This window comes from Rhagoletis zephyria, unplaced genomic scaffold (assembly GCF_001687245.7).
Source record: "Rhagoletis zephyria isolate East Lansing unplaced genomic scaffold, Rhagoletis_zephyria_1.1 Rzeph_scaffold_00295, whole genome shotgun sequence".
Lineage (NCBI taxonomy): Eukaryota > Metazoa > Arthropoda > Insecta > Diptera > Tephritidae > Rhagoletis > Rhagoletis zephyria.
This window is the reverse complement of record NW_016157379.1, coordinates 3,180-18,297: the sequence shown is the minus strand read 5'-3', so window position 1 is coordinate 18,297 and position 15,118 is coordinate 3,180. Positions and strand designations below refer to the sequence as shown.

The 15,118-nt window shown below is 35.1% G+C and overlaps 1 protein-coding gene across 1 annotated transcript; it reads right to left on the bottom strand.

Moving 5' to 3' along the window:
• Positions 1–1,937: 1,937 nt before the first annotated feature.
• On the bottom strand, positions 1,938–6,285 carry Golgin97 (Golgin 97). Its single transcript, XM_017610231.1, has 7 exons — positions 5,694–6,285; positions 5,272–5,631; positions 4,299–4,724; positions 3,612–3,710; positions 2,578–3,012; positions 2,195–2,506; positions 1,938–2,127 (listed from the first exon to the last, which is right to left on the bottom strand). The coding sequence occupies exons 1-7, from the start codon at positions 5,880–5,882 to the stop codon at positions 1,966–1,968; spliced, it is 1,983 nt and encodes a 660-aa protein (XP_017465720.1). The 5' UTR covers positions 5,883–6,285; the 3' UTR covers positions 1,938–1,965.
• Positions 6,286–15,118: the final 8,833 nt, after the last annotated feature.

Below are 15,118 nucleotides of genomic sequence, written 5' to 3'. Positions count from 1 at the left end.
CTCAAAAACTACAATCAAGTGACAGCTGTGAAACCACAATACAGTTGCCACACTTATTTGTTTGAGATTGAAAATTTTGGGTGGCCAGATGATTGAATAAGAACATATACCCCATTTGTTTTATTGCCTTATTTTTACAAAATAAAGTTGGTTTTGAAAGTGACATTTTCATAAAAATGTTTGTTTTATTAAGCACTTAAAGCCATCTTAATTTTTCACGAATTTGGGTGTAAGGTTTTATAAACTAAAAATCATACTTACGGTCGCGATCTCACTATAGTCGGGTCTAAGTAACTTGTGAGGCCCCGGTCGCTAATTACGGAATCCGTGGTCGAATGAAATAAAATGATAGCTGTTTCCAATCCAATTTATATTGAAGCGGAATCGCTATCATGGTGCGCAAACTCAAAACGAAATTTTGAACCGAGTTTAATGCGATATCGGATGCGATGACACGGGTCCAGGTTAGTACCTGACCAAGTAATTACTGTTATCCGGTTTGATTATAACAAAATTCAAAGAAAATGTTTTGCGTTCTTTAATTAAAAAACACTCGGTGTATCAACTATTTTTTGTTTTTAATGCTTAATTTCATGCAGTATACAAAATTTTACAACAAAATAAATTAAGTAAATTTAATTAACAAATTTCAGGAAATATATACAAATAGAAAATAAATACATATCAAAAATTAAATACATGTTCATATCTACATAATGGAATGATAAGCTCGAAATAATATGAACGAAGATAACACTACAGGACTCGTACTTAAATCGTTTGGAAAGTTTGTGATCAAAAATTATTATTTTTTTCATTACGTCAATGAAAAGAATGCTTATTAACTAAAACTTTCAACAAAAATATTTAGCGAATTTCAATAGCCTTAACAATCTAAACTCAGTGATATCGCTCTTTCTATTATCATTCAAGGAAAGGAGTATGGTGCTAGTAGTGTTGATCATATTCCAATATGTGGAATATGCATGAAAAACACCGTGCTACAAAATAAGTCATAAAATACACCCGAAACAAAACCGTTCCGAATAGTTCCTGAACATATATCATATATGCATATCTCAAAAACTACTTGATCGTAAGGTCTATAAATCCTCTTTCCTAACTATGTTTGGTTTTTAAAATCGGATGACAATTAGTTAATCTCTTAATACTTAGATAAGTGCATCAAGTACGAACATAACGGTTGTTTTTAAATAAAATANCTAGTAGTGTTGATCATATTCCAATATGTGGAATATGCATAAAAAACACCGTGCTACAAAATAAGTCATAAAATACACCCGAAACAAAACCGTTCCGTATAGTTCCTGAACCTATATCATATATGCATATCTCAAAAACTACTTGATCGTAAGGTCTATAAATCCTCTTGTTTGGTTTTTAAAATCGGATGACAATTAGTTAATCTCTTAATACTTAGATAAGTGCATCAAGAACGAACATAACGGTTGTTTTAAATAAAATAAAAATGGAGGGTTCACGAACTACACGGAACCTATTTTTACGTTGCACTCTACCATAGCTACAACCTACACTAGGTTTTGTTTCGGGTGTATTTCATGACTTTTTTTGTAACACCGTGTAATTAGTCAATAATTCTTATAATAAATGCTGCGTACGTAAAACGCTGCTAACGTAGCTGGTTTAGTCTTAAAAGTCTATTAATCGATCGGCTGGGTGAGTCCAACTAGCAACATGTTGACATGTTGTTTAAATGTTTGTTATTATGCACTTTAATTTTTATAAATGCAGTTTTAGNACACCGTGTAATTAGTCAATAATTCTTATAATAAATGCTGCGTACGTAAAACGTTGCTAACGTAGCTGGTTTAGTTTTAAAAGTCTATTAATCGATCGGCTGGGTGAGTCCAACTAGCAACATGTGACATGTTGTTTAAATGTTTGTTATTATGCACTTTAATTTTTATAAATGCAGTTTTAGTATTAACTCGGCGGTATAGAGAACGAATGTTGGCCCCTACCATGGTTCGGCTTCGAGCCAAACCAACTCATTTTCCAATTTAGCGTATCTTGCAGTAATTTCTCTTCATCTTTGGTGAGTCTTAACAGTGTCGCAACAGCGCGTATTAAGTGACGTGCTTCTACCTGTGAACAGAAAACAAAGCAAAGAATTTAGAGATACACAAATTCTAAATTTATATAACGGACTCACCTCTCGACTAGTAAGAAATTTCACAATTACGTGTTTTAAATATTTAAAATTGACTTCATCCATAACTATGCTATTGGTACCAGTGGTTGTGATATTGCCGGTGGTGTTTACGCTCATGCCGCAGTGTTCGCATGACAGCGGCTCACTCAAAAATGTAGTGTTGGATGCAAGTACATCTGCCGTACTTGGCAGTTTGGCCGCAATGCAGTTACCGTTACGCTCTTTTTCCACTTCGATTGATTTAGCGTTGTGAAATTCCTTCTGCAGAGTTTTCTTCAAATCCGCCAAACGTTGATTCAGAATTTTTATTGTCTATGGATACGAGTATTCTTGATGAAATTAGATTTTTCTTCACATAAAAAGAAGTTAACAATAAATTATACCTTATTTTTCTCGCTTATTTCCCGTTGCATTTCATCGATCTCCTTTAGCTTCTCACCATTCTTATACATCACAGTCCTTAAATCCTCCATCTCGATTTTACATTGCTTGATCTCTTGCGTTTTGGCTTGCATTTCGCTTGTCAACTGTTCGTTCTTTTCACTTAAATCATTAGCCTCATCTCGTTCGATGCGCAATTCTTTGCGAAGGATCTCCTCACTTTGTGATATCTCTGCATTTCGCAACAGTGCTGTTAGCTTTTCTTCCTTTTCCGTTTCCAGCAGATTTAAAGCTTCGTTCAGCTGTTCTTGTAGCTGCGCGTTTTGCTGGCGTAACGACTGTGCAACATGTTCCGCATTGGTGGCATACTCGCTGAAGCGTTCATCTGCGGTACTGATGCGTAACTTTAGTTCCTTAGTTTCATTTTCTAGTGTCTCCTTGAGGTTGAGAAAGATGGCAAATTTCAACAAATATCAAACTTGAAATCGTTAAAACAAAATTCCAAAGTAGAATAACGACAGACATAAAACTTAAGTGGTAAATAAATGATATTTTTTTAAAATCAAAACTCTTCCTTTAAATGAAAACGGCTTTTATTCAGAACATTAAATAATACAAGATTTTTTTTTAACAAAATATAAATCAACAAAGGTTGCATCAACTAACGTACATATAAATAAACTTAACAAAGCAANTTTAAATCAAAACTCTTCCTTTAAATGAAAACGGCTTTTATTCAGAATTTTAAATAATACAAGATTTTTTTTTAACAAAATATAAATTAACAAAGGTTGCATCAACTAACGTACATATAAATAAACTTAACAAAGCAAACACGAGCTGTGAGCGTTAATTGGTGTATTTAATACTATTTATGTGTCGGTGGCTGCAGTTTTAAATAAGTTGGTGATAGGGTTAGCTAAAGCATTTAATTTACATACGCATGGGTGTGTTTAGTTATTATTATATCTTCTTGGGTTTAGGTTAGTTACATATTATCCCAATGCAATTCACCTAAATCAGCAGATATACTCACAGCCTTATTCCGTTCGTAGATAATTTGCTGTTCATTCTCCTCGCGGCATTCCTTTAAGGCCGAATTCAATTCATCGATCTCTTCTTCAAGCAGTTTTATCTGAAAAAAAAAAAATATATATATATATATAATTCTTTTTTAAAGTATGTTTCTATAAACCACAATTTCATAATTTTAAGCGTATTCGCCTACATATATCGCTACCTTAATATAGAAACTCCCTATCGAACAGTCTGTTTTTCACAGAGTAGTTATAAAACAGTATAAAAACCATAGTACTTCAGATTAAAATTTCTTGAAAACGCTGGACTTTAATAGATATTTTTAAATTATGTAAAGTCCTTTCTTAGCTATCTACTAACTTTTGTACAATGCTTAATTTCGATTTAGCATTTTTATATTAAGGTAACGATATATTATACGATTTTTCAATCGACATAGTTTTTAATTGCATACAAAAACGAACTCTTTGTTAAAATTTTAAGTAAAGATTGCATATTTTTAGCGTTTTTACGAATTCAACACAAGGCAAACACATATTTTCGTTGCTTTGTTTTAATGGGATACCCAGCTTTACAAAAGAAAAGTGCTTTAACTCCACCCGCATCTCTCAAGAACTTAATGAGAAATCTTCTAAACTGCTAGAGCTATTACTATTCTTAACATATATGATTTTATTATACGTACTTTATCATCACGCTGCTTCATGTCTTCCCTAAGTTTCATCATTTCAAATTCTAATTGCTTAACTTTTTCATTTAAATCATCACGTGCCTTCAATGCTTTTCGTTTTTCAGTCGTTTCTTCCGCAACTTGCTTGGACAAGCGGCTTACTTGCGTTTCCAATGATAAGTTCTGACCGCTCCATGTACTCTTTATATCGGACAGCTGAAGATGGGCTTCTTCCAGATGCTGTTCGAGCATTTTGCGTTCTTGCACGAGCGCTTGCATTTTCTCATCTGCGCTAAATGTATTTATAGCATCTAAACGCGCTTGTTCCATTATTTGTAAACGCATTTTTAAATGACGATTTTCCTCCTCGACAGCAGCAAGTGTAGTTGTCAAATTATTTTTTCCCAGCTGTGACGAATGACGCAGACGTTCCAGTTCATCCTGGAAGGAATAGAAAAACATTATTTGAATTACAGCGTGTAACTTGGGTAGATATGCTAAATACGGTTACATATTCCATAGGCACACACCTACTACATACTTCAGTACATGTACAAACGTATGTACGAAATATACTTACCAGCATGAGTCAGCCTCGTTTCAATATACATGTATGTTTGAACAAAATTTTACAACCATTTATTTGGCAACACAATAGAAATGGAAAGCAAAATCGTTTTAACAAACTAAAACTACGAAGAACTTTCAGAGGCACTTCTTTAAACAATGCATATATATGTATGTATGTATGCATATATCGGAAAAAAATAAGTACAAGTAAGCCAAACCAAATTTCGTGGTCAGGAGTGGACTTGCTTACTGCCAACCCAATGTACATAAAGCAAGTTCATTAAAAAATAAAATTAATGCAAATAAATATAATATCGGTTAAAAGTTTAGCGTATACATACACGCCTATTTAAATAAACACATATTAAAGAAAAACTAACACTTAGGCTATCAACAATACAGGTATGCATATATTCACCTGTAAATCCTCTACCATCGGCTCATATTGCTTCAGTCGTTCAAGTTCACTGGTTAGATTTTCAATTTGTTGCTGATTTTGTCGCATAGCTGAAAGTCGATCAACAGCTTCTTGCTCGCGGAATGATAATAAATTTTTTAATTTTTCTATTTCGCCTTGTTGTAGATTTTGTATCTTCTCCTGTTCCTCACAGTAGATGTCCTTTTGCGTTTGGGCAACTTTGACTGTTTCCAAGAGAATTTCATTGGTCTTTTCGATGCGTGTCTTTTCTTCTTGAAGCAATTGCAGCCGAGAATTTAGTTCAGTCACTTTGGTGGTCAGTTCATTGCTTTGACTGCGCAATGTGGAGAATTGCTCTGACTGCATAAGTAAAAAGTATTTCATTATATTTATTCTCTTTGATTGCTCATATTTCAACTTACCACATAACCCTGTGAATCTGCGCTGCCACCTCCTCCGGCGTCCTCATTAGTGGAATTAACACTCAATGTCGAGGAGAAACGACTTCGTATTCGATTGTTGTTATGGTTTGTGTGCCGCGTACTCGTTGCTGCGGTAGCCACATCTGAACCAGTTTCTTCTTTTATTTTGTTTTTCAACGAAGCAAACATTTTTAAACACTGCCTTTCACTGCCGTACTATACCTTTCTTTAACTGTATGAAAACTGCTTGGCAAATCAATTACACCATCCGATATTCATTATATCAACAAAGCGAGGCAGGTGAATGTTACGCAGTTAATGTAACTCCCAGTTATTACTTTCGTATTGGTATTTGTTGCTTATGTACACTGAATTCCTTGGCTGTTATCAAAACTGCTCCCATTCAAGTACTCCACTCTATGCTTTAGTTTTTTCTTATCGCAAATGCTAATTCTCCGTATTTAGAATGGTATGAAGTTATGCAAATTAGTTCAGTATGGAATAACGAGTTGCCTATCCACAATTGGCATTTGTTTTTATATTTTACACAGGTGAAATATATTTTTCCACGTCCGTCCAATTTCTGATTGAAGTTTAACAACGTTGTAAGTATACAATTTGACGCAAGTACGTTAATGCGACAGGGTGACAAAGAGAATTCGTTCATAAAACGTAACGAAAGTAACGTCTAAAACTCAAATTTCAATGGCTACTTCCTGTTATAAAATGTTGATCGTGCAAAACCACATATAAAATATTTGTAAAAATGCAGAGGTAGAAGTTTGAGACTAAACTAAACGTGTAGAACAATGCAGGGCAGAACTGCAGCGGCATTTACCACAGTTTTTTGAGAAAAATAAAATCGGTGCAAATTAAGCAAAAACTACACTAGCGCAGTAGCAAAACAGCTCTTACTCCTAATATACAGATCTAATATTTAAACCCATCGATATGTCCCTGCCCACGGATCCGATTGCATGGTGTAACAGAGGCTTGATTGGGCAGGATGATTGCCATCGTACCAGATCTTCTTCCGGTTCATATTTGCGTCCTTTCTTCGCAGAGAGTTGAGGGAGTTTGTACAATAGCGGACCGAAACAAAAGCAACCCTCTATTATTTTCAGCTAGTTAGTTCCTGGGTGTATATCTCAATTTCAAGTATCTGCTCTTTCCATTGATTGTTCATCGAATCGTTACGAGTTGTTTCTGCCCTCCTCAAACTCTAGACGCCTCAAATTATATGATAGCCTGTTTTAGAGNCATTTTCAGCTAGTTAGTTCCTGGGTGTATATCTCAATTTCAAGTATCTGCTCTTTCCATTGATTGTTCATCGAATCGTTACGAGTTGTTTCTACCCTCCTCAAACTCTAGACGCCTCAAATTATATGATAGCCTGTTTTAGAGGTTTTATATTTGTAAGCATCCTAAACTTGAGGTTTATAAAGGGTTCTTCGTACAAGACATCTCCACCTACCATTTCATCCAACTTCGATCCATCCGTGAACAAGTTCATTATGGTTACAAATACTCTATCCCGTCCAGTCGTACCTTAATGAGGTGCGTGTGGTGAAAAATGCACTTGGACCCAGCATCGGTGTGCACTGATCGGTTCGGGCCGGAAGCTCCTTTCCTTTCTATATATATTCTGGCGAGCCCATAGGTTAGGTTATATTAGAGTGGCTGCCCCGCGCAGAGCTCAGATCACACGTAGGCTTGAAAAGCCCGTTGTGGTGCCACTCTCCAAAGCCATTTGTTTCTATCCCTCCCTTAGCACAAAAAGTCGAGGACGTCCGCCGAGTTCAAGTCAGCTAAACAATCTAGAAAGTACTTGTTGAAGAATTGGTTGCGCGTATTGGCCATGCGGGACAATGGCAGAGATAACGTTCGATGCTCTCCATCTCTTCCTCGTATCTGCAACTGCGACAAAAAAATCGTTGGTGGGGTATCCTAACCTCTTTCTGTATGTGTCCATCAGGCAGTGTACGGTGATTACCCCGACTACAAATCTAAGAGAGGAGCCGAACAGCCAAATGAGAGCTATGGATCGTCTTACATCAATCTTTGGCCAAATTTGCCTGGTAGTATGACAGGTAGTTTCCATAGCCCACCTGGTATTTACCTCCTCGATGAGTGCAGCCTTAACCTCTGTTTTCTTATAAATGTCGGCTGTGACGTCACGTGAAGACTAGTGATTCTGGTCCTGAGATCGCAGGTTCGAGGCCGTTTGGAGGTGGTTATAATTTTTAAAGTTGAATTAATGTAAGTAAAAATAATTATTTCAATTTAAATATAAATAAAAAATTTGAAAATCTAATTGCATTGCTGAAGAAACATACATATGGGAAGAAATGCTTGACGATAAAAAAAAGATATTAAAAAAAATATTTTTTATTAAATTAAAAAATTACAATAAAAATCCTAAATAAAGAAATTCATAAAAAAATAAGTTAAAAGAAACAAAAATAAAATAAAAAGAATTTCCCTGCGCCAGGACTTGAACCTGGGAGCTCAGGCATACCACGCGAGTGCTTTGCTCTGTCGGCCATTGCTACTGTTGTCGCGCCGCGAGCAAAGAGGCATACTTATGCTTTTCACGGGGGTCGAATTGGCCGACTATCCCATCAACTGTTATGAAGCTACTAGTTTTTTACTGGTAGATGCTGATGCCTAGCCAGACAATTGACATCTCGTAGGAAAAATACCAGTCGCAAACAGAGAGAACGTAAACTAGTTGGGCTGAAACGCAAACGGGTAGAATTAGCTTTCCTTGCAGGGATATGGCTACCTAACCAGGTGCCAAGTACACTTTTTTTTCAATATTTTGTTATAGATGCAGAATGACAGGTAATGCGAAACTACATCTATTTTTCGTCTCTCCTGGGGGGAGATTCTGAAACAAGAGATTCTGTACAAATATTCTTATCATACGTCAACAAAACCGATACCGATCCGAAATTTGTCGCTAATTGGTTACAGAATCTGCCCTCTGAAAAATTGGAAAAAATGGACTTGGCACCTACCCACCTTTAGGCAACGATATGTATTTACGTACATACATATGTACATACAGGGAACAAAATTAATTATTTATGTATGTAAACTAATGTTAGTCAGAGGTACATATATTTTTCGAATTCTCGAATTTGATATGTTTTAAGCGCTTGTAACGTGGGAATCAAAAATAAAGTAAAGTAAGTAAAGTTTTCCTAGTGCATATAAATTTACACCAATGCCTAAATAAATACGTAGACGTGCATTAATATACAGTGGATCAAACAAGTGTTCAAGTAAAATTTTTTTGTTATTTTTCTATAAAAACATTGTCCAAGCTTTAACCACAACCACATAAATCATAGTTTCAAACTTTATACCAAATTTAGGAAAATTCAACAAATTTTCGAGCTTTTTAATATGCTTCCTTTCAACATTCCTGGGTATGCAGTTTTATAGCCCATACAATTTTATTCTCATGAAGTGCAAGTTTTATGCGGCTGCAAAATCGTGTTGATTTTTAATATTTTTTTGCGGACGGATTTTTGCAGTTTTTTCCATGTAAGCACGAATTTCTTATGAAATAAAATTCGCTCACAAAAAAATTAATAAAAATCAATGCCAGTTTTTGTAAATTGCACTTGTTATATAAAAATCCGCAAAAGCAGTTACGAAAAAAAAAATTGTTTTTGTTATTTTATGGCCTTATAACAATTATATTCAACAATTTTTATTGAGCTCGAGGCCATTTTTTAATGAAATCTTATTGTGGAAAAGCAACAATAATTCGAATCTTACTGAAAGAAGTCCGATGAGGAAATTTGGTGATTTCCGAAATAGCTATCACTTCTACCATTTTTTCAAATTATTGTTGCTTTTCCACAATAAGTTTTCATTAAAAAACGGCCTCGAGATCAATAAAAATTGTTGAAGAAAAAAAAATCTCTAATATCAACGGGATTTTTTAGCCGTTTGAAACTGGCACTTCCTCAAATAAAAATTATATCGGCTACAAAACTGCATATCCAGGAATTTTCTAAAAACTCAGATTATAAAGCTGAAAATATGTTGAATTTTCCTAAATTTGGTATAAAGTGTGAAACTTTAATTTATATGGCTTTGGTTAAAGTTTGGACAATATTTTTATAATAAAAGAACAAACAAAATTTAATTTGAAAAACATTGCAAATATTAAAAAAAATTACTTGTTTGAGTCACTGCATATGCATTCTCAAGTAGCACAAAAGTCAAAAATGCACCAAAATATTTTGTGTATTTTTTTACATCGGCGTGATATACATTTTCAATATAAAAAATATGCCATTTCTAAGCGCAGTTTTTGAACAGTTTATTTCAATTCAGTGTAAAGGTTATACCGCTTTTTCGTGTATTATTTACACCTACAGTAAATTTTTTTTACTGATTATCGGTATTTAAATATATTATGCCAGTGGTATACAAGTTTTCTTGTTTCTAGAACATAAAATAAACTCCGTAAAAAAACTTCGTGGAAAATACGTACCCATAATTGGCTCAAATCATACACCATAATGGTAAATAATTTACATCATATTCTAGCATAAATATATATTCATGAGTGTGCAGAGTACAAAATGATTCGAGGAATAAAATTTACTACTAATCATACGCATATATGATATGCATAGTTTTTGTACAGATTCGGATTATAAGGATACAAATACGTAAATTTTGTTTGAAACTTTTTTCTCCGAAGTGCCTTTTTCAACCTCTAAATGACCTTCGAACTTTAACTCGTCTAGGACTTCTTAAATGACTGAAAATATTTTTATTGTAAAACGAAAATATATGAATTACCAACTTGAGCACGCTCTATCTTCCGGTTTCGACCGGAAATGGTTAATACTGACCGGAAGTCCATTTTTTGAAAATGCGATTACATATTTTTAACACAGATTCGGATCCTGCGCATAAAAATACATACCTTTTGTTTGGAACCTTTTCCGGTTCGGACTGGAAGTGGGTTAAACTGGCCCGAAGTATATTTTTTAAATTACACATTTAGGTTTTTACTACAGATTCGGATACGCAGTTTTTGTTTGAATCTTTTTTCTCAGAAATGCCTTTTTCAACATTTTTCAACAAAAGTTCACGACGAGTTAAAGTTCGAAGGTCATTTAGACGTTGGGAGAGGCACTTCCGAGAAAAAAGTTTCAAGCAAAAGGTTTATATTTTGGTGCAGAGAATCCGAATCTGTAGTGGAAAGATACATGTGTAATTAAAAAATGAACTTCCGGTGAGTTTAACACACTTACGGCCAAAACCGGAATACTACGAGTGGTCTAGGACACCCTGTATAGGAGTAGTAGAGCCATATTATTCCGCTTATTACGTGCCGCCGACGTAGAAGAACTAGTACGATAAGGAATGTCATGCCGCTGCAGAGAAAAAGTTTGCCACATACAGGTCCTCGCTGCTTTCAGGCGCAACAAGAGCTTTGTGGGATTGTAAAAGAGAGCAGCGAGATGTATTGGCCGTAATAAAAAGAAAGGGCCGAAATATTCGAGTGCGGAGAGTTTAGAATGCTGGACGAAAGGAAAAACGATCAAACCCTGCTATACATAATAATCATGAGTAAAATTTACTCTCATGGTATGCAAAAACGCTATACGAGAGTGACATAAACGTGGAAGAATCTGCTACAGAAATAACAAAGCTTAGTTTACTTGAAACTTGTGGCCGCTTGTTGTAGCAGCAGCTACAGTAGAAATGTAAATGTGTAAGGTTAGTATTCTAGGGTTAAATAGACTCAACTAATCGCTTTAAAAATGAAATATATACTTATGCTTTTAAATACGTTTGTACAACGAAACATCTAAAGGAAGAGTATTTCGGCAGCGTAATGGATATCTTCAATGTCCAATTGACTAGTCACATTACCAGCTTTCCCCAAATTTATGTATTTATTCAATCATCCATAGTTTGTTTGGAAATCGATAAGAGTGCGCTCCAGACATGCCGACTATCCGCCTTTTAAACATTTTTTATTATTTATTATTTACAACTCTGAATAGAAGCATCAGCCCATAACGGAGCGTTACTATTCTTCCGTTTTGCCGGCGTAGATTGGGGCTCGAGAGAAAATTGCTCACTCACTTTGGCGTTGGGCTGTGATAAGCATCATGGCGTCATATTACTGTTTAGTGCGGGGGAGGGCACATCTTTCGGCAGCGTTTGCCTTCTTCCGCAGCAGAGCACATCTCCTTTTTCAGAGGCATAAGTTAAGTTATGTATGTATTTGTTCTTTTTTATTCACTACTCAACTGGTACGAGTATGTGTGCTTTCTTTGTTTGGCTTTCTATCGACTTCCGGTGTTTTCTTAGTCGCATTAATGTTTTATTTGCACTAGGCCGTAAAATTTATGTGTGTATGTATGTATATATATTTTTCCAAAATTGCTATTACTAAAGTAAATATTGGGGTATCTAGACTCTATTGCGTTGTTCATATATTTTGTGCGATTTTTTTGGGCTATAACTATTTATTAGTTTTAAAAGTTTAATGTTGTTGTTCTCGATTGACTTTCAATTGAATTCTTAACTTTACCGCCGTTGACTCTATATAAGTATGGTTACGCATTTATGCATAAATATGTGCATACGAATATAAATATGTACTTTTACGTACACATATGAAGCTATTTTCTTCTACCACTTTTATAATTTCTTAAACTTTTGCCAGTTTAGTTACCTCTCGAGTACAAATTAATTTTTATTATGCATTTTTGGCCTAACCTAGTCGACGAACAAAAAAGCTTTCTGGGAGCCTTTACTTTGTTCTTTAAGGCGATGATTCCGTGCTCGATTTTTTAATTCAGCTTCAAAAGAAAGGAAAAATGTACGCTAAATAATAGTTAAGGTTATGTAAGATTGGTGTGACAGTCGGTGCAAATAACCGACTCGCTTAGACCTTGAAGGCCCATTGTGGTACCACTGCAAAACACGGAAATCTCAGTGACTACCCTTATAGAACCATTTTGAAGCTCTTATAAAGTGTAGGAATGGCTTTATTCCTACGCTTGATAATTTCATAAGAGACCTAATGAAGTGCTCTTGGCCAAAGCTGGGCAACTGCAGAATGAGTGCTCTACGGGTTCTTCCTCTTCCTCATCTCTGCAACTTCTGCCATATTCGTGGTAGAATATTCCTGGTCTGCCATATAGCCAATGACCGGTTACACAAGCCGTGACTATCGCAATATCCTCTCTTGAGAGGCTGAGCAACTCATTCCTTATTTTCTTATCTATTTGTGGCCATTGTAACCTGGTTGTTGTGCACGTGCCCTCCTCTAGCCATGAACTATTGGTCTCCTGAATCATGTTATTTCTAAGTTGTTATTTGCAGGTTGCCATGGGTATCACATTTATGTATGGTGCCTTTCCTGATCCCTGCAATTTCCTTCTATATCTCTATCGTTCAGAAGCGCAACCTTCCATCTTCCAGCATTGCCGCGTTCATTGATTTAATGGCCGCCTGGCTGTCAAAAAGATGTTGTTGTAATTGTAATGGGCTAGATTTCGAACTTACGACGATGGTGGAATACATTCGATAAAGAAGGTTCCGTTATGCTGGAGAACGAGGAAGGTATCGAGCCAAATTCCACCTTCTTACCATATGCATTAACGAAGGTGAGGCAAGAGATTCGATTTCAAATTATTTAAGAATTTTTAACAGAGCCAAAGCTCGAAATGACCGCTACCCCTTCTTCTATGTTGTGTAAAAATTTCACAGCTGTACCGATTAACAGTACCTTACCAGAACAAAATATGAATTAATTTTTCCTAAGTGAATACATGATAAGACATAGTAAGGTAGAACCGTGCCCTCAATTCGTCGGCCATGATTTTTTTGAAGTTTGACAACATTTTAAAATCATATAAAACAGAAAATGAAATTGTTCAAAATTTTTGTTGTTTGAGATTGGAAATGAGATTTTTTGTGCGAGCTTGTGAGTAACTTTTAAAATGCTTGAAAACGTCAAAAATTCTAATATTCCTATATTTTTACCATGAGTGCGTATATGTACTAAACTAAACATTTTACAGCCATTTTTGTCGCTTTTTTGTGTTTTTTTTTAGTGATGAGAGTATTGATATAAATAAGCGTTCTGTTCATTTACATGAAAGAATGAAGTTTTTTATGTAATCAAAGAAAATTGTTTTTTACTTAAAAAAGTTTTTAGCGCGTCGGTACCTTTTAGTTTGCGATACTTACTCATCACTTGTTAAAAAGTATCGATAGCTCGTTGAACTTATAAAAATTATCGATATTCTGTACTTGGTACTCTTATCGTTTTATGAAAAGGCATGCGACAGATTATTCTTTGACTTTTGCTGCAAAGAAGAAAAAATACCTTTCACAATGAGGTAAACCTGATTTCAGAAGGCCATTTGGGGGTAGCGCGGTGCCACTGCGTCCGTAAAAAAACCCTCCCAAACCGAAGTCTTACTGAAAAAGCCACGTCTGAAACTGGAAATATATATATAGAAATGTATACATTTGACCCATGATACAAAAAGAAGGTAGTTTCATTTCAAAATTTTTGACAAAAAATAAGTTTTTGAAGTTTCATAAATTGTACAAAATTATGAGCTGCCTTGCCACATTGACAGGAATCAAACAATACATCAGAGGATTTAATGTTGTGCATGGGAAATGTTCGGTTATTTGTGCAATTATATTTTGGAGGGAGCGGAGGGGGAAGAAGTGGGGCACCTAAAACTCCATTCATTAGAAATAGCGCAGTATAAACTTGCATAAAAGTCATCCTTCGCCTCCGTGCCTTTCTACAGGGACTCGGGGCCTATTTCGAAATAGAATAAAATTAGCATTTTCACAATCCACAGTATTTTTGGGTAAAATCCACCTCCAAATTTATAAAAAAATTCATATTTCAAACCGAAATCTTTGTTTTAGGTTAAAGCTTAATCCTTTGACTAGCCGCATATGTTAAAATTTGTTGATTCGGGTCACACGTTTGGGCACGATAACCCAAAATCACTTCACAAATAACCGAACCGTCCTCGAATTGTCGTTTACTATGCATTTTTCTATAAATAAAAATTTTAGAAAATTAAACTGCAGTACTTTTCATCTCATGTGCATGCGTATATATTTTTTACCAGCGCCACATATTTATCAGAAAATTCCGAGAATCCAAAAAGTTACAAGTTGCAGGGCATCATTTTAACTCAACCTCCTCTCTCTTCCACGGATAACGGTACCTCGTTTAGAGTTTTAAAAATATTTTGCGTCAGAAATTTGTCATCAAACTGCATTAGCAAAAACTTTTTTTCGAACCTTTCGACGAGCTTGAAACGTTTTTTTCTTCCTTTTTCAAGAAAAAAAAAACGTTGCTGCTAGTGAATCTGGTAGCATGATTTTAGTTAAATGTC